General features: G+C 23.9%; 5 protein-coding genes and 1 non-coding gene across 17 annotated transcripts; 4 read left to right on the top strand and 2 right to left on the bottom strand.

Moving 5' to 3' along the window:
- Positions 1-66: 66 nt before the first annotated feature.
- Positions 67-3,623, top strand: LOC122856946. Its single transcript, XM_044158875.1, has 7 exons — positions 67-629; positions 706-827; positions 905-1,131; positions 1,203-1,441; positions 1,524-1,969; positions 2,051-2,131; positions 2,212-3,623. Exons 1-7 carry the CDS (start codon positions 551-553, stop codon positions 2,584-2,586), a joined length of 1,569 nt encoding a protein of 522 aa, XP_044014810.1. The 5' UTR covers positions 67-550; the 3' UTR covers positions 2,587-3,623.
- LOC122856944 (protein diaphanous) lies at positions 2,821-13,978 on the bottom strand. 9 transcript variants are annotated; one of them, XM_044158867.1, is made up of 8 exons: positions 13,486-13,978; positions 13,096-13,177; positions 8,924-9,405; positions 8,639-8,659; positions 6,093-8,505; positions 5,675-5,918; positions 3,869-3,950; positions 2,821-3,687 (listed from the first exon to the last, which is right to left on the bottom strand). In XM_044158867.1, exons 2-8 carry the CDS (start codon positions 13,159-13,161, stop codon positions 3,666-3,668), a joined length of 3,330 nt encoding a protein of 1,109 aa, XP_044014802.1. In that variant the 5' UTR covers positions 13,162-13,177; positions 13,486-13,978; the 3' UTR covers positions 2,821-3,665. The 9 variants fall into 9 exon arrangements, 7 of the variants coding, with proteins under 7 accessions (XP_044014802.1, XP_044014803.1, XP_044014804.1 ...); XM_044158868.1 differs by having other exon boundaries at positions 13,096-13,180; positions 13,487-13,822; XR_006374166.1 differs by having other exon boundaries at positions 3,571-3,687; positions 3,811-3,950.
- Positions 13,979-14,426: 448 nt separating this feature from the next.
- Trnaa-agc lies at positions 14,427-14,499 on the top strand. The gene has a single exon. It is a non-coding gene; the product is annotated as a tRNA-Ala (tRNA).
- Positions 14,500-14,717: 218 nt separating this feature from the next.
- LOC122856941 (HBS1-like protein) lies at positions 14,718-19,121 on the top strand. The gene is made up of 9 exons (XM_044158860.1): positions 14,718-14,953; positions 15,067-15,132; positions 15,217-15,474; positions 15,550-15,588; positions 16,866-17,412; positions 17,482-17,711; positions 17,797-17,995; positions 18,056-18,261; positions 18,337-19,121. Exons 1-9 carry the CDS (start codon positions 14,911-14,913, stop codon positions 18,789-18,791), a joined length of 2,043 nt encoding a protein of 680 aa, XP_044014795.1. The 5' UTR covers positions 14,718-14,910; the 3' UTR covers positions 18,792-19,121.
- Positions 18,977-20,001, bottom strand: LOC122856943. The gene is made up of 4 exons (XM_044158866.1): positions 19,642-20,001; positions 19,457-19,538; positions 19,304-19,378; positions 18,977-19,234 (listed from the first exon to the last, which is right to left on the bottom strand). Exons 1-4 carry the CDS (start codon positions 19,658-19,660, stop codon positions 19,141-19,143), a joined length of 270 nt encoding a protein of 89 aa, XP_044014801.1. The 5' UTR covers positions 19,661-20,001; the 3' UTR covers positions 18,977-19,140.
- Positions 20,002-20,079: 78 nt separating this feature from the next.
- Positions 20,080-26,011, top strand: LOC122856942 (tyrosine-protein phosphatase non-receptor type 2). 4 transcript variants are annotated; one of them, XM_044158862.1, is made up of 10 exons: positions 20,080-20,691; positions 20,770-20,860; positions 21,348-21,509; positions 21,581-21,843; positions 21,929-22,154; positions 22,236-22,388; positions 22,528-22,744; positions 22,868-23,024; positions 23,111-23,244; positions 25,837-26,010. In XM_044158862.1, exons 2-10 carry the CDS (start codon positions 20,771-20,773, stop codon positions 25,917-25,919), a joined length of 1,485 nt encoding a protein of 494 aa, XP_044014797.1. In that variant the 5' UTR covers positions 20,080-20,691; position 20,770; the 3' UTR covers positions 25,920-26,010. The 4 variants fall into 4 exon arrangements, with proteins under 4 accessions (XP_044014797.1, XP_044014800.1, XP_044014799.1 ...); XM_044158865.1 differs by having other exon boundaries at positions 20,082-20,691; positions 23,111-23,212; positions 25,837-26,011; XM_044158864.1 differs by having other exon boundaries at positions 20,082-20,691; positions 23,111-23,334; positions 25,837-25,875.
- The last annotated feature ends 1,535 nt before the right edge of the window (positions 26,012-27,546 follow it).

The raw sequence follows: 27,546 nt of genomic DNA, 5'->3' as shown, positions 1-27,546 counted from the left end.
ACAAAAACTAGAGGACTCTGGATGTCATTGACTTTTTATTGATAAAATAGAAAGCATCTATATATTCAAGACCTGGTGGTCTTGATTGGTGAAAAGAGACAAAAAAAAATTTGTCTCTCAATAATTGATATTGTTGCTTGCTGTCTTGCTGTTGCTCTTCAACAATAATAAACCCAATAGGTATGTGTGTATTTGGATGTTTTTTTTTATGTAAATGCTGTGACTTTGTGATTTTTATAAACAATTGAAAAATAGAATAAAAAAATATACACACATTTGTGAATAGCATAAATAACTGTAAACCGGTGCATGTTGAACAATGTTGAAGTATAACATGGTGTTGGTGTAATGGTGTGTCATTTGTAAAGACAAATAAAAAACTATAAACTTATTAAAAAAAGTTTATAACTAATTAAAGTGTAAAACATTTTAAAAAATTTAGAAAATAAGTTATCTATTAGTAGATAATTGTAATAGACTAAAGTGACTGATGTCTATCTATCCAAGTAGACAAGAGAAAAAAAAATTAATTAATTGATTTATCAACATCATGGAAGACGCAGATGATAGTTTTATTCAAAAACAGCTACACAGCTGGAATCTTGATAATTACATTGAAATTTTTAAAAGTAAGATTATAAATATTATGTTAATAATAATACAAAGAAAAAAAAAACAATATTAATTATTATTTTCTATTAATAGGTAATGGAATCTTGAATAAGCAACAGTTATTAAAAATAAATCCTGATACTATCAGAAATATATTTTTTGATTCTTGTTCTGAATTAGATTTTTGGAGAAAATGGGCACCATTCTGTGCAAGTGTAAGTAAACAATGATAATCTATTTATTTAAAAAAAAAAAAAAGACATCTATAATTGTTGTAATTTTTTTGTTACAGAATGCATTACCAGAACAACATGATGGTAAAGATGAATCATGTCAAAATGTTGCAGCTATTAGAGCTTCTTTGCATAAAGAAATAACAAAAGAAAAATTAATGGAAATAATTCAACGACATCATCTTACAAGATCGGTATTTAAATCATATGAACAAAAACAAAATTTAGAACATGATACAATAATTGTTGAGGTTATTGTAAGTGATCTTGTTGACATAAGTTCACAGTAAGTAGTTGATTAATGATAAATAATTTATAATAAAATATAAAAATTATTAAAAAAATTTTAATTTATAGATATTGGAATAATGAACACTTTGAAGTTATTGCAAATAATATTGTTGATATATTTAAAAGTGAAACAAAAGACACATATTACATTGCACCAGAAAGAAATAGATCAGTAATGGGAAAAATACCAGATCGTTTTAGAAATTTTATTCAAAAATGTCGTGATATTAGCGGTGAAACTAGAAAACGAGGAAGAACAGTAGATTTTATAGATGTAAATGGTGTTAAAAGACCACGTTTAAATGGTATATACTTAAAAGGATACATGAAATTAAATAAAACATTTAAGAAATCATTCAATACATTAATGTATTTTTATTTTTACAGATAAATCAGTTGAAGACAGTGTAAGTTGGTTGAAAAATAGTAATGGAGCATGGGATGAATTACAATTACACTGGCAAAATTCTTATCAATATAGAATGTCATGGATGAAAATGAATGACACTAAAACAGCTGATACAATATTTCAAGAATGGCCTGTATTACAATCACCATATGCAATTGAATTAATATTACAAGATTTTGATCAAATGATACATCTTGATGTTAAAGGTACAATGTGGAATTGGCCAAAATTTGTTGAATATTTACGTGGAATGAAAAAATCATCTGGCTATGATACAGTTGCTCGACGTTTATTAGAATTATCTGAAAATGAAACAACCACTGAGGGTGGTAGAACATTACTTGAATTTCTTCATTTAGTTCATTTATTTCCACCAAAAGGAAATAATTCAGATTTTAAGAAAAAAAATAAAAGACAATCTTGTGTAAGTATTTCAATTTGTTGTATATAATTTATAAAAAACAAAAATAAAATAAGAACTAAGCTAGTGATAATTTATTTTCAGATGTTTGAAAGTTCATCTAGTGAACAAAGCAGAGGGGCTGGAATCCAATTTTCAAAAGATAGTCTTGTTATGAATGCACCGGTATGAAAAATAATTATTATCTTTTTAAATATAAATATATTTCTATTGATATAAATAAAATTAATTGTTTATAATTACAGACAATTGCTGAAATGCAAAATATTAAAAGAGGAAAAATGGAAGATTCTGATAAAACATCAATTGAACCATATATCATTGGTGTTGGACAAGGTCTAGAAAAAGCAACTGAATTTTATGTTATACTTGATAATCATGAGTATCAAGTGAAATCTGGACTAGAAGCAATTGATCTTTGCTTTAAAATATATCATGTTATGTTTGCTGAATATCCAGCTGTTAATGCTCATATTTGGCAATTAATTGAAAGAGGAGTTTATAAATTTCATTCGAGAACAAAAAAAATTCCAAATATGGAAAAATTTTATAAGGCTGCTGAAGACAAAAATTTTCTTGAAATTTCTGATGTTAAAAGTGAAGTTGTATATCTTCTCTAAAGTATTAATTATAATTTAATTAACTTGATGGTTTTTTTTTTTTAAATATCTTTCAGATTGTACAGTTTTTACCTTCAATGTTTATTGTAACTTTGGGAGGTTTTTTTTAAGTTTATAACTAAATTAAGCAAGTTTTTTGTATAAATATAGATTAGTAGTTGATAAAAAATATTAACATAATCATTTATAATTATTTGTTATGAAAAAAAAAAGTAATAAACATAATCAAATGAATTTTTTTTCTTTTTTAAGAATGTCTTTTAATTGTGTTTAATAATAAAATTCATATATTTTAATGTTAATATCTAATATTCACAGTATAGATACACAGGATAATATCCCAATTGCCTTGATTTTTTAAATTTTTTTTATATTAAATATATAAAATCAATACCGAGATGTTACAAGATCAATTGATCAAATGAAAAAAAAAAATTAAATAATTTTATCTGTCTTTTTAAAGATTAATTTCTAACATTTTTTTTTTTTTTTTCTTTTTGATCTTTTAATCGGTTGTCTTTAAATGCACAACTTAAAGTTACTAATTATTATTTTTTTCTTTTTTTTTTTCTATCTATAAATTTGATTTATTTACACTTAGATTTTATTTATTGTGTACTTTAAGGCCAAATTAATACGTAATATTTGACATAGTTGTATAAAAAAAAATATATGTATAAATAATCAACACAATGATGCTCAGTTATTATGAAATAAATCCAATAAAAATTTACAAATTGAAAACTAAAGAAGACATACAAATTTTCATCTATTTGCATTTTTTGTTTTTGTTTTTTTTTTTTTTTTTTAAATAGATAAAAAAACTATTGTCAAAATTATTTAAAGTTTAAATATATTAACAAGTAATCTCGCTGTTTTTCTTTGTTGATAGAAATAATTTTTATAAAATTATGAAGAAAAAACGTTCAGATATAATGAAAACCAAAAGGAAGACGTACGATTTATCTGTGCTGTTTTTTAATCGATGGCTTTCAACAAGTAGTAAACAAATAAAAACATCACATCATCAACATGTTGGACGGAGAAAGAGAAACTTGATTTTGACGAGCCATTAATTATCACGCTGAACTTAAAAGTTTCCTGCAAAGGTAAATGAATATGTATTAATTAAATTAATGTGATTTGATAAATTGAAGAGAGATAAAAGTTCTAGAGATCATTGGAGTGATTTTTTTTTTTGTCGATTGGAAATATAAGATATACCTTATTTATAAAATGATGAATAACATGAAGAAGAAACAACAAAAATTGAAATTCTTACGTGGATAATTCTCGACCAAGTAATCCAGTTCCAACAAGACCAGTTCGTGATCTACTACGATTTAGCTGAGCACGTCTTTCAGCTAAAAAACAAAACAAATAATACAATTAAATTGATGATTTAAAATTTCAAAAGAAAATGGACAATGAAATTTTAATAAGGAAATGAGGTAACATTTAGATATAAATTTAAACAATGAAAAAAAAAAAAAAAAGGTAAGTGAATCATTTTTATAATTCTAACTAAATACCATCACAATAAAACAATCACAAGAAAAAATAATTTAAATAAATAACAAATGATGATGACACTGAATGATTTAATATAATATTTTTTTCTCTGTTTTTACAAAACTCAAATACAAAAATTATGAAAGCATATATAATTTATCAACAAAAAAAAACAAAAAAAATCAAATAAATATTTTTTATAATTAATTAACATGAAAATAAATATAGATAAATAAAAAAATTATTAAACAATATAAAATTAGAAAAGCAAATAATAATAATCAAGATGTTTTTAAATTTTTAATTGATAAATCATTATCACTTATTTTAAATTGACAATATTTCAATGCAACAATTTCTGTTTTTTTCGAATTATTTTTATGCCAAAATTTCCAATTATCACTCATTGATATTCTTCTATTATCACATTGTGGTGATAAATTTAATGATTTTTCACTTGATACTGGTGATATTTTATACTTTGATTTTATTTTTCCTATATCTGGTGTCAATTGATCTGGACTTATTTCCATATTAATTATTAAATTACTCAAATCTTCATTGACATTTTTAGTGATACTTGAATTATCTTGTACTGAAATAGTATCAATTGATTTTTCATTTATAATATTTGTATTTATATCTGATGTTGTTATATTTTCAAAATTTTTTGTTCTCAATAAATTATTAGAGTTCATTATATTTTTATTTAATTGAAGATTATCAGATGATATTGATACAGATTCATTGTATTTATCAAATTTAATTGGTGAATTTTTAATAAATAATTCTGGCATTGATGAATTTATTTCAATTGAAGTATTTAAATTTTTTGTCGATTTTATATTTTTTTTATATTTTTGTTTCTTCATAGGAACATCAATTGGATGATTTTTTTTATCTTTTCTTTGAATAAATTTTGGACTTGATTTTGTAGCTTCATCAATCAATGTTTTTTTATACAATGATGTTTTTATTAATTTTTTATGATTTATTAAATTATCAGAATTTTTTGGTATTAATTCAGCATAATTTTCTGTTATTTCATCTGTTTTATTATTTATTATTGAATTATTTGAATGTAAATATTTTGATACACGTTTTTTAGCAATACCATAATAATTTTTTTGAGTTTTTATTATTGCTTTACCATCAGTCATTGAATTATTTAAATCATCTTGATCTTTAGCTAAATTAATTCTTGCTATAGGTCCATTTCTTTTTGGTGCATTTATTGCAGCATTAAGTAAATTTTGTTTTAAATATTCTTGATTTTCATCAGGTGTTTTAAAAGAATTTTGATTATTATTACCATCAAATAATGATAATTTAAATGATTTTTTTTTTTCATTTAAATTACATGATTCTTTGTCGTGTTTATCATTCAATGATTTATCATTTTTTTTAGGTATTAAAATAGAATATTGTTTGCTTTTTAATGATTTATCAGTATCAGATAATGATGATAAATTATTTTGTGATTGAATAAAAGAATGAGTAGATATTTGTGATTGTGTTTTGTATGGTTGATTTGAAATATAATTTGTATCTGATGTGCTGATGAGATTTGACTTACCACCAGCAGCACGTATTTGACGTTTTCTACGTTGATCTGGACGGCTAAATGCTGCTCCACTTTGTAATGCTTCCATCAAACTATCCATAACACCTTCTTGTGTTTCATGAGCATTCATATCAACAAGTGCACGTTTATGTTCAGCTCTTGCTGCACGTTCAATTTCAGCTTTTTCACGTGCTTCCCTAGCACGTCTTTGTTTTTCTTCAGCATCACGCAGCTTTACAATTTCTTTTTGTGATTGCTAAATATTTAAAATTTATAAATATTAATTTTTTTTTTTATTTGTCAATAAATACTAATAATTATTATTATATTTTAATTAAAAAAAAAAAATAAAAATAAAAACAAAAAGCTATTAACGATATTTAATAAAATTAAAATTATTATTATGATTTTTTTTAAAACATTTTTTTACCTCAAAATCTTCCTTGAATTTTTTAATATCTCCAAAAAATTCTTCAAGTGTATATTTTTGTTTTTCAAATGAATAAAATTCTGATAAATCAGAATACAATGTATCCATATTTTTAAACATATTTTGCATAACTTCATATGATTCTCTAGCTTTTTTAGCAAATGGTGACATTATTTCAATGAAATTATCTTGATTATTTTGTGGTATTTTTGTATTTAATAAATCTTGTTCAAGATTTTTAATACTTATATCCATTTGTCTTAATGATTTTTGTATATTTTCAAGTGATACACGACTAGCACGATCAATATGTGATAATTCTTCCGAAAAATTTGAACATTCAGAAAAATTACGTTCAATTGTATCAACTAAATAATGCATAAGTGTTTGTTTATTTTCAATATCTTTTGTACTTGTTAATTTTGTTAAAAAACTAATTTCAAAACCAAATGCTTGACCATTTTTACTACCAGAATTCATATAATTACCTAATAATAATACTAATTCTAATATTTTAAAAAATTTTTTTGAACTTTTAACTTCTTCACATGCAGCAGTACCAGCAACAATATCTGGTTTAATATCTTGTACTAATTCATCAAATTTAAGCATAAAACTTAATGATTTTAATCGAGGTAATAATCTTTTAATTGTTGATATTGTAACACAAAATTGTTCAGCTTCAGTTAAATCATCATATTGATCTTTATATAATTGTAATTTTGTTAATTGATCTGGTGGTGGTAAATATTGTATTAAACCTTGTAATACATTATCACATATAACTGGTCCTTCACATTTTAATAAACAACTTTTAACTTCATCAAAACTCATATGTTTTAATGTACCATTTAATAATATTAATATATTTTGTGCTGATTTACCATCTAAAACTTTTAAATCTTTTACTTTTTTAGTTGTTGTACATTTATCAACAACATCATCCATTTTTTTGCTTGGTGGTTTTGATGAAAATTTTTGTGCAAGTCCATTTAATATATCTGGATTTGCCAATTTATCTTCTTGTACTTTAATCCAAAATGATTTTTCAGTAAATTTTTGTGGTAATATTACTTTCCAATTTGCACGTTTTAATGGACCATCAACTTGCCATTTTTTTTTTGGTTTTAATCCATGTGGTAGTACTTGTACAGCATTTGGTGCTGGAAAACCACCCATACCAGGTGGTGGTGGTGGTCCACCACCCATCATTGGTGGTGGAGGTGGTCGACCCATCATACCAGGCATTGGTGGTGGAGGTGGTCCACCAGGTCCCATCATACCAGGCATTGGTGGTGGTGGTGGTCCACCAGGTCCCATCATACCAGGCATTGGTGGTGGTGGTGGTGGTCCACCAGGCCCCATCATACCAGGCATTGGTGGTGGAGGTGGTGGACCACCAGGTCCCATCATACCAGGCATTGGTGGTGGTGGAGGTGGTGGTGGTCCACTACCACCTTTATTACCACTTAATTTACCACCACCACCACCATTATTTTCAAGTTCTTTAATTTTTTTTTCAGCATGTTGTAATTTAGCTTCAGCTTCTTGTTTACTTGATATTGCCTCTTCAAGTTTTTGACACATTTCAACAAGTTTTCTTTCTTCTTCAGCACGTGATTTTTCAACTAATGTATCAATTAATGGTTGTACATCAATTTGAAAACGTTTTGTTGCACTAAAATCTGGATCACAACCAGAACGATGTAATACAATTTGTGATACACATTCTTCAATTAATTTATAATATGCTGGACGTACCATTGCATCATCTCTGATAAATAATAAATGTTGTAATACAGATAAAAAATATGGTTCAGCTTGTGTATCCATAACCATATTTTTAACAACTTCAAAACAATCATTAACATCATCTAATTCTAATCTAACATTATCAAATCTTTGTACAAATTCTTCATAATCTTCTTCTTTATAATCATTAAATATTTTTAAATGATTTGATAAATCTTCAGAATCATCATTATCTAATGTATCAAGTATATCAGCAAGACCAACACGCATTATTTCATTTCTTAAATGCAATCGAAAATCTAAATCTTCAGCTGATGATATTATTGAATTAATTAATTGTAAACAAACAACACGTAAATTTTCATTTTTTTTATTCATTAAACCATGTACTATTGGTAAAAATCTATCACGTCCATTAAATTCACCATTCATTGTTATTGCATCAAGTACTTTTTTATGACTATCACTTGATATTAAACAAACAGCACCAAGTAATTTAACAGCTTCGTACATTACAGATGGTTTACTTGGCTCAAGTGAACGTGCAACAATTGTCAATGCTTCATGATGAGCAAGCATTTCTTTTATTCCTACTGTATTGTTCATTATTGCTTTTAAACAACGTATGCATTCGTATTGAATCCGTTCATATCTATTATCACTATAATTAGAAATTAAACAATAACAAAAAATTAATAAACAAAATTTTACTATTATAGCATAATATCTAATAAATTAATTATACATAAAATCAATCATTTCAAGCTATAATTTTTATCATTATATTAATTTACCTATCAAAATGTATAGAGGCACTGTGTATGCATTAAACAATAAATAAAATTAATTATATTAATTATCAATAATACTAAATTAACATCTAGAGTTATTTTATTTTCACAAAATACAATAGTTAATTTATTAATTATTAAATTATCAATTTAAATTTTTGCTTAAACCACTTAATAAATGGACAATTAATTATTTTATATTTTTAGTTTAAAATATAGGCCACTTGTATCATGTGAAAATATAAACTCTATTAATTAAATTATATGTAAAAAAAAAAAACTACTTACTTCCTGTAACATTCATTGAGAGTAGCAAGTACTTGTTTAAGTCCTTTTGTGCCAAATTCTTGTACCCAACTTAGTGTATTATTAGTCAATGCAATTCTTAATGATTCAATACAATTGTAAATTTTATTAACACTCAAATCTGGTTGTGCTAAATAGTGTATATAATCAGCTGGTTTATCAAATTTAGATCTATTTTCTTGTATACTTCCTTTATAATGTAATACTAACATTTCTTTTTTTTTAGTTTCTGATTGTTGTCTAAGTGGTTCTTTTTTTTCTTCATTTAAATTCATATTTGATAACATTTTTTCAAATTGTTCATTCATTGTTTCTTCATCCATTCTTTCAATAATTGATGTTTGTTGTTCAATTTCATCAAAATCATCACCAGAATTTGGCCGGGGTATTGTATTGAAGCCAGTGCCACTTCTGACTCCACCCCCACGACCACTTTTTTTTGGTCTTCCAAACCATGTATCAAGCTGAAAAATAAATTAGATAATTTTAGATATTTAATCATTTATCAAGTAAAAAAAATTTAAAAAATAAAAAATAAAATTGTGTCAACTAGACTATAATTTGCAGTAAAATATGTTGATAAATATATATTTAATTATTTTTTTTATTCACAAAAGAATGTCGCGAGTTAATTATGACGCAATAACTTTCAGATGACAGAAGATCAAATTCTCAGTGATTGAGCAATAAAAATTCTTTAAATTATCTGAATACAATAGTATTAACCCTTGTACTCAAATTATATGTTGAAAGACAATTATAAAAAAATAATAAAATAATAAATATCATTTATTATTTATTTAATAATTAAATACCAAAATTGATAAACACGTTTTTAATTTCATCATGTAATTTTTCAATTTTTACAACACTTAATAATAAATAAAAAATTTAATATATACGACTTGTTGCTTTGACGCTAGATAATTTAATAATGATGCTCGAAAAAAATTAAATAATAATAATTTTAATATATAAATAATATTTTGAAAATTTTATTGATTAATTATTCATTGGGCATCTTGTGGCCGACACTTGACTTATTCGGAAAACAATGAAAGCTATCGTTCGTGATAATATATACTATTTAAAAATTATTAAAAATCATTAACACAATTTATTATTAGAATTTAAAAAAAAAAAAATCAGTCAACGTATTTCTGTTCAATCTTATTTATCAAATATTCAGGATAAAAAATTTATGTCAACATTGTCTCGTTTTTTTTTCTTCAGTGTTTAATTAAGAGATAAAATTTTTTTAAATGTAAAAATAATATTTAAAGACGTTTCCATTTATTTTTTTTGATACCAGTTAAAATATTTTTATAAAATTATAATAAATTTAAAACAATTTAATCTCACCCATTCAGTAATCATGTTACCACAAATATTTTCAATATAAAAAAAAAAAAAAAATATGTTAATGTTTATCAAATTGTATTAATCGACCTGTCGTGACACATTTGCGCAACATGATCAATCATTAATGTTAACATTTTAAAGCGACTAGTTGTCGTCGTTATTTATAACAATGACACTACGTTGTTTTTTTTTAAATTTTCTAGCTTCCTGCTTTAAATATTAAACTCTCTTTCAACACAGCCATCACATGTGTTATTATCAAATTGATAAACAATTAAATAAAAAAACCACTAACATGCATTTTATTTTCACAGATAAATCACAATTTTTAATATGTTAAACCTTATTATAAACAATTAAAAATTACTGAATAAATAAATGCCATTTTTCTTAAAGGGTTTATGATAATTTAAAAAAGGTATATATTTGCGGAAGGGTAAATATTTTTTGATGATGATGATGATATAGCGAGGTCAGTTCCGCATACAAGTGTGGATAAAAAGAGACTGGTTTAAACTTTAATGCTGTTAAGATCGTCAGTTAAAAAACAACTTGCTTTCCCCTCTTGATATTTCAATAAACAAGTTGTGTGTAGGAGTATTTCATCAACTACAAACAATATAAATAAATAATAAATATATAAATAATATTATTTTTTAAACAAACAATTGCAAGTTGATGTTACGATCATGTAAATTTGTTTTGTGACGTTGTCAAACAGAAGATTTAAAAATCAAGTCATTGAACGATTTATAATATAAATATTTTTTTATTTTTTATTATTTGGCATTTTGCCTGAAGTATATATCAAAACCAGATTAATGCAAATTAATAGCTGTAGGTAGATACTGAGATGAAAATAAAATTAAAAAAAATAAATTTATCTTGCTAAGAAATTATTTAATAAAATTATTAAATGTTCATTGATGTTATTTTAATTTACAATATAAAAAATTATGATTTAGTGTTTTATTTTGAAGCTGTCATTATGATAATTTTATTAAATTTATAAAATGACAATAATCAACATCTTCATTGAACTTTGAATGAGCAAATTGAAATAAAAAAAAATTACATCAACTTGTCAATAATGGAAAATTAAATTATAATTTTAACAAAAATTAAATGTTAAAAAATTCTTGAATGATATTTATTATGGAGCAAATGAAAATAAATTATTGTAAAAAAATCGATGAGGTAATAGTAGAATTGGCGTCACCACGACGTCGCCTGCAATTTCAGACAAAAAAAAAAAAATCATGTAATAATATTGGCATGCTCTGTACTACTATTTCTCATAATCTTCATCCATTTTATTTTTTTATCTTACTCATGAAGTCTTTGATTATAGCTCTTGGTATACATATATAATAACACACTTTATCAGTCCATCAAGTATCATACAAAAGCAATTGACTTTAATATTAAATTTAAAAAAAATAAAACTCACTAATCCAAAGCAACAGAAAAAAAAAAAGAACAATATAAAATTATTAAATTATATTTTTTAAAAATCATATAAATATTGACAATAATTATTGACAAATTTTTTTGTTAATTAAAGAAATGTTGTCATTTGAGAGGAATTTAATTTACAAAAGACCGGTTCATAACGAAAAAAAAATATATATATAAAACAAATAATAAAAAAAAATAAATATCTTGGTGACTCTGACAAACATAATATACATGAGGACGATTCCCCAAGTGACGTCAGGTTAATATTCAATGCCAAATTTTTTTTATTTCGTAAATAAGTCTGTACTAAAAAGACTGATGATTGAATCAAGGCCATTTATTTTTATTTATTTAATAAAAATAAATGTTTATCTTTTAACTAAAATATTATTTAAATAATAATATATTTAATAATAATTTTCATGTGTGTGTTTGTGTAAATGTTGTTGTTGTTATTATATTTTTAGTTATAATTTTTAATAACTCACTTTTTCAGCAGTTTTATACCAACTTTTATGTCGTTTAATTGACATATTTTATCTGTTAATTTTAACACTTTTATAATGTATATCAACGAGAGAGTGAACGACAAAATGACACAACTGGATAACAATGTTTAATGTACATATGAAAGTTGTGTTAATGTGCAATATCAAACATTTGTTTAACTCAAACAGGTGGTTTAAATGTATGTGTAGAGTAGTCGATCAATTGACAACAAATCCTAACCATTTAACAAAAAATTTATTTAAAAACACACAATTGTTTTATAAATGAATCACAAATTTCCTAGTGTGTGACATGTTAATGCTATTTTTTTTTTTCCCTCTAATCTTATCGTCTAGATAAGGAAAAAAAAAAAAAGTTTTAAAAAATATACTTTAATTGGGTAAAAAAAATTTTGATTAAAATTTAGAAGTATTCTGACGTCTATAAATGTTAGTTTGTCATTGAAATATACTGGTACCATTATAAAAAAAAAAAATGAAATATTTGCAAGTTTAATTAGATGATAAGGTATGTTATAAATTCCACGAGTTGCACGAGTGTTATAAATTATTATAAAAGAGAGGGAAAATTAAGAATATTGTTGGTGAATTAGGGCGAATAAAAAATAAAATATAAAAAAAAAAAAAGAGATGTTTGGTGATGATGCTGGCACAAGAGGGTCACGGGTACATGGAGAAGGTAAAGACCGGAATTCCAGAGTATATTTCAACAACAACCAACAGTATTTTCATTCTTAATAAAATACCGTTACAAATACAATATAATCATATTCATAAAATTAAAAATTATTTATTTTATATTTATAAAATTATTAATTTACTTACAAAACCTGATGATACTTTATCTCTCCTATTTGTCATTTTGTTATTTTGATTATTATACGACTCCATAAATAATATTTATATCCTAAAAATAAAATTAAAATAAATTAGCATTATTTTTGTTTACAATATTAAATTTAACAATTTTCTATATAGTTTTTTTTTCGAAATTTAATTATTTGTTTTTGTTGATGTTTTTTTTTTTATAGTAATTTATTGTTTACACTTGTGACTTAACCTGACAACTTGACCTCTGTTTGTATATCAATGAATAAAATTCATTATTTATCATCACGACCCCCAAACATATTATGGTATATTTTTAATAAAATTTTTTTGAAGGACACATGACATCATGATAGTCATCTTGCAATTATTATTATTATTACTCACCTTTTTTTATTTAATTTTATACGATGATCACATTCGAGGATACAATCATATTCCCATATAGCTTTAAACACGTTTTTTTTTTTTTATCTAAATTTATTATTATATTGTATTTTTTTTTTTAGTCAAAAATATTTTTTATTGACATGTCTGTGCTTGATTAAATTAATTAATATAAAATATGTGCTAATTTTATGTATGGTTTATTTATTTTTTAATTATCAAATTGATATCACTATCACTGAGTTTCGTATAACATGTTGAAATCGTTGACAAACTTTGCTCATGGGTTTTTTTTTTTTTTTTATTTTAATTTTATTTATACATACTTGTCTTATGAAAAAATTATATTTTATTTATTTTGATTATTTTTGTTGTATGTATTTATTTGGTATTATATTGTTAATTATTTTTTAATGAGACGTTTGTTTTTTTTTTTCTTTTATTATTATTATGGGATTAAAATTAACAACAACCTGGTGCACTTTATTTTCTTAGAATGACAAACCACCGAGCGTACGCACGCTAACATTCGAAACAATTTTTTTTTTTTTGCAAGACGCCATGTTGAAATATCAACAGTCGATAATTCAGAATTCAAATTGTTGATAAATTAATAATCGAATTTAAATTTAAAAAACATTTAGGTACAAAGTATTTTTTTTTTTTTTTTGTTTTTTATTTATTTATATTCGTTTATTTATTTATTGTAATTATTTGAAGGTCTTTAACTCCATGGTACAAAAAATTCTCTGCTTTTTCTCCCCGTAATTTCTTTGAACTGTTTTTAGAAAAAATAATAAGGATATATTTAATAATAAGCCAATTGATTGTTATATTAATATAATAATATATCATGTTTATTATTATTTGATTATTATTTGATTATATATCATGTATTTTTATATTTGAGGTGAATCGAATGGCTCAGGGTGTATCGATATGGGGATGTAGCTCAGATGGTAGAGCGCTCGCTTAGCATGTGAGAGGTACCGGGATCAATGCCCGGCATCTCCAGTTATTTTTTTATTTTTTTTTTTTAAATTTTTTATTGTTAAATAATTGAAGGATATTAATTAATGTTTCTAAGGTTTTTTTTTTTCGTTTAATAATTAATTGTTCTACGAGCTATTTAGCGCTGAATATTTTAAGGAATTTTAAATTTATTAAGTATCGTTTTCATGAGTCTTCATAATTGCTAATTCGTAAACTAGCCTTTATAGTTTATACTTCATGCTGTTGAAGTGTTGACATCAAGAAGACTAGAAAGAGATCTTTCTAGTCTTCTTGGTTGACATATAAAATAAAAAAAAAAATTGTTCTCAAATAACAATACTAATTGACTTATTAAAATTACTAGAAACATCAAAAATATCTACGTAATAACAATTTAATAAAGTTTTAAATAAAAAGAACAAATCAAACAATATGTCACGACATAGAGATGTTCGCGCTTTAAAGTATTCAGATGGTAAGTTGTATATTTATTATTCAATAATGATTAAAGGTTAGATATTGTTGACATATGTGTATTTTTAAAATAAATAATCTACATTTATTTGTTTCATTATTTAAAAAAATCAGAGTATGATGGATTTGATGACATTTATGGTCACTCTGTTGAGGATGACATTGCCATGTCACCAGGAGGTAAGTTTAAAAATAAAACTCAATGTTTACTCAAGACATATAACAACAATAATGGTTATTAAATATTTATTTAATTATTTTTAGATTCACAATTCATCTATGATAGAAATAAATCAGCTGATGTGTCATCATTTATGATCCAAGAAGATGATGAAGAACCAACAAGACCAGAATTATCTGAACTTGATACTGCAAGACTTATGTCTTGTATTGAAGTTATAAAAAACGTTATTGGAGACAATGTCACTGAGGCAACAATGACAAATGAAATAATAAAAGCTAATTTTGATGCTGAAATTGCTTTGAATAAAATTCTCAATCCTACAACATCAACAAATTTAGGTTTGTTTATTTTTTAGAATAATATTTATTGCTCTACTTCAACATGATTATAATAATTTTAAATTAATTTTTTAGCTAGTTCAGATGCCCATCAACATCCAGAACATCAATCAGGTATGCAAAATAATTTTACTTATTTTTAAAAACGAAAAAAAAAAAAAAAAAACTTATCTAATCTAAGATATTTTATTTTGTCTTTTGTTTTATGGTTATTGCTTCATCGCCAAGGTAAGGTTCCTCAACAAAAAAATTTTGTACTTTATCAAGCAAAAATATATCAAGTTTAACAACAAAATTTCCAATTATCAAAAAAGATAATGAAATTAATTCTTTATCACAATTGATGAATAATCATAATGAAAAATTAAATAATACATCATTTAAAACACCGGAAAAAAAGCTATTTAATTCATTAAATGATTTAGTAGCAAATCATTCATCAAAAAATGATAAAATTGATTCAAATAAATCATTTTGTACATTAGCTGATTTAACAGCTAGTCATATGCAAAAATCAAATAGTCCAATTGCTAAAAATAATTCAACTTTTGTCATACCAAAATTTTCATTAAAATCAAATAATAATTCTCCAAATAATCGCGTTAATAATCTACCATTATCTTCAAATTATTTATTTAAAAAAAAGCCAGTAAATGATGTTGAAGTATTGGAAAAAAAACTTGTTAATATAAAGGTGTCTTCAATAACACCTGAAAAAAAAATTGAAATTGATGGTGATAAAAATGATAATGATAAAAATAATGAAGAATATGATATTGATTTATCATCAGTATTAAAAAAAAAATCAACGTTAATTCCAATTATTAATAAAAATACAGAATTAAAATCACCAAGTTATAATTTAAAAGATATATTTTTAATGTCTTCTGAGCCAATACCATCATCAATGATTGTTGATAGTTTACAAGTTCTTAATTGTCAATTAAATTCAAGTAATTTATATAAAAAAAAATTAAAAAGCATTAATAGAAAAGGATCAATGTTTGGTAAAATATTGTGCAGACGTTGGAATATTAATAAACCATATATTAAACATTCAAAATGTGAATATAGTGATAAGATAAAACCATTTGATTTTTCATCACCATCACCGGACAATATTATCTTTGCAAATCTTCGACGAAAATAAATATAAAATAACAATTTTTATTTAATTGTACATAGTGGTTATTATTATTATTATTGACATTTTTCTTTTTTTTTAATTTAAACAAAATTATTATATTAATATAATTTGATCATATCAATTGAAAAAAATTATAATTAAATAAATAAAAATTAAATTAAGTTTAAATTATTTGAATCAAACTTTTTTTTTTTTTTAAATAATAATAATTAATTTGATTAATTTTCTTGTTATTTTGTTAAAGTTAATTTAGGTGCAATACCAAAATATACAAAATCATCTGTAACAACACCAACAAGTATAAAAGTTGTACCATCAACAACAAAAACAATTGTCAAAGGTTTTAATATTGGTAATAATGAAAATGAGAATTATCTCAGTCCAGTACCAGGTTCATCAAGATCACAAAGTCCAAATTTTAATTCACAAACAAATTCACCACGTCAACAACGTAAAGATGAACAAAAAAAATTATGTTTATCAAAATCAACAACACCAAGATGTCAATCACCATCATCTGGTTGTGTTACACCAGAATTTGATAATCGTATTAATAAAATATATCAAGAAGATAAACGTGATGCAATGTTAATATATAAAAAAAATCGTGATGGTTTAAAAGAACAATTAAATCTTGTTGTTGTTGGACATGTTGATGCTGGTAAAAGTACATTACTTGGTAGATTATTATGTGATTTAAAACAAATACCACAAAAACTTATTCATAAATATCAACAAGAAAATAAAAAAGTTGCATATGCTTGGGTATTTGATGAAACAAGTGAAGAAAGGTAAATTTTATTTACTCTCATTTATTATTTATTGTTATTTTATAATTAAATTTTTTTTTTTTTCTACAGAGAAAGAGGAATAACAATGGATATTGGTTATTCAAAATTTGAAACTGATAGTAAAGTTGTAACTCTTTTGGATGCACCTGGACATAAAGATTTTATACCAAATATGATAACTGGTGCAACACAAGCTGATGTTGCTTTGTTAGTTGTTGATGCAACAAGAGGTGAATTTGAAACTGGTTTTGATAGTGGTGGACAAACAAGAGAACATGCTCTTTTACTTCGTTCACTTGGTAATTAAAATATAAATTATTTTAATTTTAAATTATTACTATTTGATATAGGTATATATAATTATTCAATTTTTATTTTCATTAGGAGTTTCACAAATAGCAGTTGTAATTAATAAATTGGATACAGTTGAATGGTCAAAAGATAGATTTGATGAAATTGTAAATAAAATGAGTGTATTTTTAAAACAAGCTGGTTTTGGTAATAAAGTAAGTTTTGTACCTTGCAGTGGATTGACTGGTGAAAATCTTGTAACATCATCGAAAATTGAAGCTTTATCTAGCTGGTAAGAAATATAATTTATCATCATAATATCATCTAGCTTTAATGTCAATATTAATTACAGGTATAGTGGTCCAAATTTATTGCAAGTTATTGATAGTTTTGATTGTCCAGAACGACCAATTTCAAAGCCTTTTCGTTTTTCTGTTAATGATATTTACAAAGGCACAGGATCTGGTTATTGTATATCTGGTCATGTTGAATCTGGAATGGTTGCTGTGGCTGATAAAGTTTTAATATTACCACCAAATGAAACAGCAATTGTCAAAGGTTTGTCCTTGTTGTTTTCTTCATCAAGTTGGAGAGATAAATAATTATTTTTAATTGTGTATTTTATTTTTCAAGGAATACAAGTTGATGAAATGACAATAACAAATGCATTTGCTGGTGATAATGTTGCACTTACATTATCAGGAATAGATACACAAAATATTAGTATTGGTGATATTATTTGTTCAATATCAAAACCAATTTCAGTTACAACAACTTTTCAAGCTCATATTGTTATATTTTCAATTTTATATCCAATTACAAAAGGATTAAATGTTGTTATTCATTCACAATCACTTGTTGAACCAGCAATTATAACAAAACTTATAACTCAACTTCATAGAAGTACTGGTGAAGTTATTAAAAATAAACCAAGATGTTTACCTAAAAATTCAAGTGCTATTGTTGAAATAACAACAACTAGATCAATTTGTCTTGAACTTTATAAAGATATTAAACAACTTGGAAGAATAATGATTCGTTTATCTGGCACAACAATTGCAGCTGGACTTGTTACTAAAATTAAATAAATATTGTTAATTGTTTTTTTCTTATATAACAATATTAATAATTATCTCAGGTATTCATATTGTGGGAAAAAAATATATATTTAAATTAATAAAATATAAAAAACAAAATAATTATGTTTATCAATTTTGTTTAATTAGTAACAGTTTATTGAAATATTATTTTTTCATGATTTGTTTTATATATAATAATTTAATTTTTAATTATTTTTTTAAATTAATTATTAACATTAGAAGTAAATATTTATATTTTATTCATTTTATACTCCTGTTGGAATGTTAAAATGGCAGCTTGATAATAAAACGTTAGTATAATTTTGAAAAAAAAAAAAACATAATTATATTAATTTGATTAATTATTTTTTGCACAGCTGCTACAACCTCCAGGCATGCTCATGGATCCTTTCAAATTCAAGCCACCAAACTTTTTAGTTGCAGGTTTTGATCTAAAAAAAAATAAACAACATAAGTTAATGAATAAATTAAAATATATATTTATATTTTTTGATAATTACCCTGAGCCTGGACGATAATTACGAGTGTATCCAGTACCATATTTTGTTGTGTTTGGTGTAATCAATGTATTAAAGCTGTAAAAATTAATTGTCAATGTTAAACAAACAATTGTTACATTATGTCAATAACATATGGTAAAAATAAATACTTACAACATTCCAATTCCATAAAATATTGATGTAAAAAAACCAAAAAATCTGTTGATCCATGGTGCAGCAGGAAGAAGACTTCCATCTATTTTGTTTGATAATAAAAATATATTTGCAATTATTAAACAGCTGATTAAATTGTCAAATTAACATTATAAATTAATGAAAAAAAGTGTATTTATTTTTACCATTTGATATGTAAACCATGATGATACTTGTTTAGCTGTAAAATATTTATTTTTAATAGGACACGTATGTAATGGAAACAATGTTAATACGTTTCACTTGCAGACAATTATTATTTTGACACATAAATAGATAAAAAAAAAAAATAGACAATAGAACAATAAATATTTCCAGATTTTTCCACTAGTTGTCAAGTGGCGCCAAAAAATATATTTCAAAAAATAATATTACTTTATTTATGTAATAATTTATAAACTAATTCAATAGATGCTTAGAATTTAAATGATATTTTTCTAACATAAAGCATCAAATCTACTTGTGATAAATCAAATAACAAATCTAATTTTAAAATTAATTCTTAGTAAAACAGAGAGAGAAATACGACGCCATATTGCTGGCAAGAATTTTCTCTCTGTCTCTGCTCTCTTCCCTCTCCCAGTCTCGTAAATTACGTAGCACTGGCCTTCCTGGTGTGTAAAATTACGTGTTTGTGTGAATGGGTGTGTGTAAATTGTGTCTCGTCAAAAGTCCAATAATCGTGAGAATATAATAGAAATATAAAATTCAAAATAAATATAAATAATTAAATAACAACAACAACATATAAAAATTAATAAATCTTCATGTTTAAATTAAAAAACGTAGTAAATAACAGTGTTAAAAGAAAAATTCAAATTGGCTAAATTAATTGTGACAAAAGTGAATTAAAATCGCATGGCCGATATATATTTTTTTTAAATAATTAAATGTTAATATAATTGTTTATTTAAAATTAAATTTATTATTGATAATTTATATTGTCAAACTTAAATATTAGTTAACCTTAAAAATTAAAAAAAAAATTTCATTGTAATTTGGAGTCAAAGTGTAATATACACGTCAAACAAGAAAAAAGATTTTCGTTGAATTTTATTTTTATCTTTTTTTTTTTTACAATTCTCTCTGTCTCTCTTTGTCTCTCTCTCTTGTTTTTAAGAAGTTTTCCGGTTATTGAAAGGGTGGGGTAACTTTGGTAGTGAATAATAGAGAAAAAAAAAAAATTCCAACACAAGGTAGATATAATTTTAAATATATAATTAATTTCATAGATTAATATTAACAAAATAAAAAATTGTTTTTTAATTTTTCAGAATGACCAGCGAGACGCCAGACGCCGTTGGCAATGTTGAAACAGAATATCTTGAGATTAACTCCAAGGGTGCATGGCCAATTTTATTCCAGGTTAAAAAGCTTTATTTATTTTACTCAAAAAATTTACAAATTCATCTATAAAATTATTTAAATATTATTTTTATTTTTATTTAATTACATGTTATATTTTTTACATTGACAACAAAAGAAAAAAGAGAAAAAAAAAAAAAAAATGAGCATATAATTATGTGTCATTGTTGTTTAGACAGTAATTTCATGGAAAAGAAAAAAAAAAAAAAACTAAATAATAATAACAAAGCCTTGTGTGTGTGTGTTTTTAAAAGATAAAAAAAAAGCTGATCCTTTTAGGTCTAGTGTGGACATAAGCAACACACTAATGATTCATGAATTGTTCTAAATTTAGTAATGCGTTGTCTGTTAACTATGACGTAGAGTTGTCAACAGTACATAATTAAAATTAATTATTAAGTAAATAAATTCCCAGGATAATAAAATAGCTGCTATTAATTTAAATAAATTAAATAATTTATTGATAATATTAATTTTTTTGTTTCAGCATATTCGTAATGAGAGTGCAAATAATGATTACACATGCAATGAATCAAAGAAGCCAGAAAATAGACATTTGAATCGATACAGAGATGTTGCACCATATGATCATTCACGTATTGTTTTAAAAAAAGGATCATCTGATTATATCAATGCAAATCTTGTTTCGGTAATTTAATTATAAATAAATATGTATATAATTAATTTTATTAATGATTGTATAATTTTATTGTTGTTTAGGTTGAAGGAGCAAATAGAAGATACATATTATCACAAGGTCCATTGTCAAATACAGCTGGTCATTTTTGGCAAATGGTTTGGGAACAAGAAACTCAAGCAATTCTCATGTTAAATAAAGTCATTGAGAATAAACAAATTAAGTGTCATCAATATTGGCCAACTGAAGATCAAACAAATCAATTGATGATATTTCGTGATGTTAATCTTGAAGTTGAATATGTTAGTAAAAAAAATTCAACTGATTATACAACAAGAACATTAAGGTAATATAATTATTATTATAATTTAATTATTTTTTTTTTTTTTTTGTTGAAATGTATATAAAATTTATTTATTATTTAAAAATAGATTAACAGACATGGATACAAAAGAAAGCAGAGAAATTTTACATTTTCATTATACAACGTGGCCAGATTTTGGTGTACCACAAAGTCCAACATCATTTTTAAGATTTTTAGTTGATGTAAGAAGTTCTGGTGCACTTGATCAAAATGTTGGTCCACCAATTGTTCATTGTTCTGCTGGTATTGGTAGATCAGGAACTTTTTGTCTTGTTGATTCTTGTCTTGTTATGGTAAATAATAATTATATATAATATTTTTTTTTCTAATTAAATATCTCAACAGTAATTAATAAATAATTATTTAATTATTAGATTGAAAAAAATGGATTAAATTCTGTAAATGTACGTGATGTATTATTGGAAATGAGATGTTCAAGAATGGGATTAATTCAAACTCCAGATCAATTAAGATTTTCATATGCTGCTATTATTGAAGGACATCGAGAATTGCCAACAATTACTGTGGTAAATAAATAAAAATAACACTGTTATTTTTTACTTCATAATATTTTATTGTTTGTATTAAAATTAAAAAAAAAAATATATCTTCATTATTTGCATGTGTGGGTGGTTTTTTTTTTTTTCTTTTTTTTTTATGTTATAGAATGGTGATAATAATTTGGAAATAAATGAAAATCACTATGATGTCGTGAATAATACTAACAACTCATCATCGTCATCATCATTATCATCTGAAGATGAAGAAGACGAAGATGATGATGATGATGGTGATGAAGCACCACCATTGCCACCACCAAGAGGTGATTCACTTACTCGCAGAATGTTGTCCAACTCTACATCAAGTCCAGTCACTGAAAATGGTAACAATATTAATCTATCATTTTCATTTGTTTAATTAACTAAAAGAAAACATGAAAATAATAATATTTGATAAATTAGATTAATAATTTTTTGTGTTTTAATTTGTCTAATTTAAAATATAGAAAATGGAATTGGTCCACCAAACAAACCACTTCCAATGGAACCACCAACATTAAATCGTAATAATCACAATGACAACAATATTGAATCAGTCAATGGAACAATTGATAATAGTAAAAATTCATTGACAACAACAAGCTCACCATCCAGTCCTGATTCGTAAGTTTGACTTTAATATATTTTTAAATATAAAATAATTTATTAGCTATAACAAAGCAATATATATATAATGTTATTAATTACAGACAAAATGGAATACGTCGACGTAATCCAGAAAAACTTAAGAAGCAAGTGCAGGACATTAAACGGAAACTAAAGGAAGCTGAAGATTGGCAGGAACTCAAGAGGTCATTATTCAAGCCTGTTACAATAGGAATAGGTACCATGATTATTGGTGGGGGAGTTATCGCGTTATGTAGTTATTTATATCTCAGAGGATAAATAGTTATTTTTCACAATACATATTTCGGTAAAATTTAAATTTACGATATCATTTTCTTTTTTTTTTTTTTAATGAAAAAAAAAATAATATAATTAGGCAAACACTAGACTGCATTTATATCTTATTTTTTTTTATTATTATTTTTTTTTTTTTTGGTTTTCATATATTTTTTTACTAAATTTATAACGAGAAAAATCTCGGTTTATTTTGAAAGAATTAATACAACTCAAATATTTTTCAAAGTAACAGTCAATCTCTCTCAAAATACTGTGATTTATTTTTTATAAGAAAAACAAAAAAAAAAAATCAACGATTAATTGCTATTTTTTGTTTAAATTTTTCTGCCGGGTTTTGAGGGTTATACAAAAATAAAAAATTCATCATCGAGAGGGAGATTAAGGGACTGAGAAAAGCGTAATTTGCAAATGAAATTTGAAAAAATATTTGATAAAAGTAATTAAAGTAATGAAAAAAAAAAAAAAAAGAATTATTTCGTTAATGTATTTTTATATTGTGATTTACGAATAACACGAAAAGAGTAAAAAGAGCTACGTGATTTTTTCTTCTTATAGTTAACAATAATTATATTTTTCGAAATTAGTTTTTCGGTAAAAGGATAAAAAAACAAAAAAATGTGAAAAAAAAAAAAAAAAGAATTGTATTTTTAAATTTTTATATGCCGATACGTTGTTAGGAAAAAAATTGAAAAACTTGGGAAAAAAAAAATAATTAATAATAAATAATAGTATAAAATAAAATTAAAATTTTTATACCTAAAATAGATTCGCGATTATATATTTCATATTATTATTTAAAATTAACTTTCTCGTGGATAAAAGAACTTCATTTTTTTCGTTAAACATTAATGGTATAAAATAAACAAAAAAAAAATGAATCTATATATATATTTAAAAATGAATTTAGGTAACGAATTAGTCGTATTAATCAAATAGCTGATGACAAGTAGAATAATATAAGTCTAGTTTCATCATTAAAGAGAAATTAATAATAATTAAAATCAATTAAATTGTAGACTCTAGAAATTACATAAATGTTTCCTCGAAATTATTAACAATGAAAATTATAAAATAAATAATGAAACGATGAATTTTATTAATATAATCGCGTAGAGGCTGAATTTTTTTTTTTTTTTCATCTATTATTATTTCGTGCTGTTCCTATTATTTAAAAAGAAAAAATAGATGAAATAATCGTATTATTATTTTGCATATAAATTATAACAACATTCCGCCATAAATATTCATTAATTTTTATTTAAAATAATAATGTTTCTCATTTGTTTAACAGATATATAGAATATATATTTATCACGTGATTTTAATATTTAAAACACGGTGCTATACAGAGAAAATAAAACAAAAACAAATAATAATGAAAATATTGAATATACTGAAACATAGCCAAGTGCCTACTCGTACAAATGTGTGAAAAAAAATAATTAAAAACTTTTAAATTGAAATAATTAACTACTTGCCATATAAAAAAAAAAAAATTCAGCTTAGAAAAATAATATTGCACCGTCAACGAAAAGGCTCAGATATATATTTAAAAAAATCGAAATAAAAGTTTGGTAAAATATTGAATTTGTTATTTATTTTTTTTTTTTTTAATTCGTTTTATGTTAATAGAAAAAAAAAATGCAATAAATTTACAAGATCTTTTCTTTCACAATTTGACAATATAAAATTTAAAGAATAAAAAAATTACTTATATTATAAATATATTTACAAACAAAAAAAAAGCGCAGTATTTATTTAAATGATTTTTAAAAAATCAAGGACGAAAAAGAAATGGAAAAAAAAACAATTAATGGTCCAGTGGACCATAATTCATTGACTATATAAAAACTTAAAATTCATTTAAATTAATTATTTGAAATTGTGAATTGAAAAATATAACGAAAAAAAAATATATATTTATATATATTTGAATATATAAGGGACATTGAAATGTCTGAATGAATGTCTTTGTAAAATCACCGCTCATTCATCTGTTATTCATAATTTTTTCATTCCCATTAATCATGATAAATGTTAGATTAAGTTTTTTCAATGTGAGATAAAATTGTTCATTATAAAAATGAATGCCAATAATACACACTGTGTGTGATATATATAATAGTGCAAACGGGCGGAACGGCACGGAATTTTTTTCGCATAGTAAATAATAAAAAATAAAAAGAAAATTAATAATTTAAACATTTGTATAAATTATTTAGAAAAATTTCTTTTTATTAAAATAATAAACAAAATGTGCCAGGGAAAATCGGTATATGATGACTCAAAACAATAAAAAAAAATGAATCTAATTAATCATTAAATTACGGTATAAATTTAAATTAATATCACGTGTATGTGATTCAAATGATTATTATTTTAAAATTATACAATTCCATTCCGTTTGTCCCAATTTTTCCAAGAAATATTTTCTTAGTTATTGATTAATTATTTTCTTATTTTTTTAAATTTATTATTTGTTTTTAAACAACGAGAAAATGCTTGATTTCAGATGTAAAAGTGAAACGACGGAACCGAATGCAAAAACAGTGGATGAAGAGGCTGAGTCGTCGAAGTGAAAATATAAAAAAATGATAAATTATTTTTGATAGAATAAAATACTTTAATTAATGGAAAAAATAAAAATAATAAACGATTTCGTATTTGTACAGAGTACAAGCAAATACATTTTTGTTATTTTTTTTTAATGAACTTAGTTATTAAATATTTGAAAAACTACAGAGAAATTTAAAACTCTCCAAAACATCGAATACCTCTTCGCTTATTCTATATTCCTGTTCAAGAAAAATTTTTTTTCTTTATTTTTTCATATTTTTATTACAGAATTTAATTTTTTTTTGAAATTATTAAGGAAACAGAAAGGACAGGAGGTCAACCATAAATAAATCCAAATACCTCTTCGCTTATCCTATATTCCTGTTCAAATGGCAATTTTTTCCTTTATTTTTTCATATTTTTATTACAGAATTGAAATTTTTTTTGAAATTATTAAGGAAACAGGAAGGATAGGAGGTGAACCATAAATGAATGCAAATACCTCTTCGCTTATCCTATATTCCTGTTCAAATGGCAATTTTTTTTCTTTATTTTTTCATATTTTTATTACAGAATTTAAATTTTTTTTGAAAATAACAAGAAAACAGGAAGGACAGGAGGTGAACCATAAATAAATCCAAATACCTCTTCGCTCATTCTATATTCCTGGTTAAATAGCTATTTTTTTTTTTACTTTTTCATATTTTTATTATAGAAATTAAATTTTTATTGAAAATGACAAGAAAACAGGAAGAACAGGAGGTCGACCATAAATAAATCCAAATACCTCTTCGCGCATTCTATATTCCTGGTCAAATGGCATTTTTTTTTCTTTATTTTTATTACAGAAATTAAATTTTTTTTGAAAATAACAAGAAAACAGGAAGGACAGGAGGTCGACCATAAATAAAATCAAATACCTCTTCGCGCATTCTATATTCCTGGTCAAATGGCATTTTTTTTTCTTTATTTTTATTACAGAATTTAAATTTTTTTTGAAAATAACAAGAAAACAGAAAGGATAAGAGGTGAACCATAAATAAATCCAAATACCTCTTCGCTCATTCTATATTCCTGTTCAAATAGCAATTTTTTTTCTTTATTTTTTCATATTTTTATTACAGAAATTAAATTTTTTTTGAAAATAACAAGAAAACAGGAAGGACAGGAGGTCGACCATAAATAAAATCAAATACCTCTTCGGGCATTCTATATTCCTGGTCAAATGGCATTTTTTTTTCTTTATTTTTATTACAGAATTTAAATTTTTTTTGAAAATAACAAGAAAACAGAAAGGATAGGAGGTGAACCATAAATAAATCCAAATACCTCTTCGCTCATTCTATATTCCTGTTCAAATGGCAATTTTTCTTTCTTTATTTTTATTAGAGAATGTAAATTTTTTTTGAAATTATTAAGGAAACAGGAAGGACAGGAGGTCAATCATACATAAAACCAAATACCTCTTCGCTCGTTCTATATTCCTGTTCAAATGGCAACTTTTTTTTCTTTATTTTTATTACAGAATTTAATTTTTTTTTGAAAATAACAAGAAAACAGAAAGAACAAGAGGTGAACCATAAATAAATCCAAATATCTCTTCGCTCATTCTATATTCCTGTTTAAATGGCAATTTTTTTCCTTTATTTTTTCATATTTTTATTAC

This window comes from Aphidius gifuensis, linkage group LG5, assembly GCF_014905175.1.
Source record: "Aphidius gifuensis isolate YNYX2018 linkage group LG5, ASM1490517v1, whole genome shotgun sequence".
Taxonomy (NCBI): domain Eukaryota; kingdom Metazoa; phylum Arthropoda; class Insecta; order Hymenoptera; family Braconidae; genus Aphidius; species Aphidius gifuensis.
Note: the sequence above shows the minus strand (reverse complement) of the source record. Positions and strands in the feature narration are given on the sequence as shown.

Coding starts and splice junctions, on each gene's coding strand:
- LOC122856946 (XM_044158875.1), top strand. CDS start 551: ATGGAAGACGCAGATGATAGTTTTATTCAAAAACAGCTACACAGCTGG. Junction 630..705: donor TTACATTGAAATTTTTAAAA/GTAAGATTATAA, acceptor TTCTATTAATAG/GTAATGGAATCTTGAATAAG. Junction 1,132..1,202: donor CTTGTTGACATAAGTTCACA/GTAAGTAGTTGA, acceptor TTTAATTTATAG/ATATTGGAATAATGAACACT.
- LOC122856944 (XM_044158867.1), bottom strand. CDS start 13,161: ATGGAGTCGTATAATAATCAAAATAACAAAATGACAAATAGGAGAGAT. Junction 5,919..6,092: donor AATTCAAGGAAGATTTTGAG/GTAAAAAAATGT, acceptor TTAAATATTTAG/CAATCACAAAAAGAAATTGT. Junction 3,688..3,868: donor CTTGGTCGAGAATTATCCAC/GTAAGAATTTCA, acceptor TTACCTTTGCAG/GAAACTTTTAAGTTCAGCGT.
- LOC122856941 (XM_044158860.1), top strand. CDS start 14,911: ATGTCACGACATAGAGATGTTCGCGCTTTAAAGTATTCAGATG. Junction 17,996..18,055: donor ATTGAAGCTTTATCTAGCTG/GTAAGAAATATA, acceptor TATTAATTACAG/GTATAGTGGTCCAAATTTAT. Junction 18,262..18,336: donor TGAAACAGCAATTGTCAAAG/GTTTGTCCTTGT, acceptor TTATTTTTCAAG/GAATACAAGTTGATGAAATG.
- LOC122856943 (XM_044158866.1), bottom strand. Junction 19,379..19,456: donor TTTTATGGAATTGGAATGTT/GTAAGTATTTAT, acceptor TAATTTTTACAG/CTTTAATACATTGATTACAC. Junction 19,235..19,303: donor AATTATCGTCCAGGCTCAGG/GTAATTATCAAA, acceptor ATTTTTTTTTAG/ATCAAAACCTGCAACTAAAA.
- LOC122856942 (XM_044158862.1), top strand. CDS start 20,771: ATGACCAGCGAGACGCCAGACGCCGTTGGCAATGTTGAAACAGAATAT. Junction 21,510..21,580: donor TCAATGCAAATCTTGTTTCG/GTAATTTAATTA, acceptor ATTGTTGTTTAG/GTTGAAGGAGCAAATAGAAG. Junction 23,025..23,110: donor TCACCATCCAGTCCTGATTC/GTAAGTTTGACT, acceptor TATTAATTACAG/ACAAAATGGAATACGTCGAC.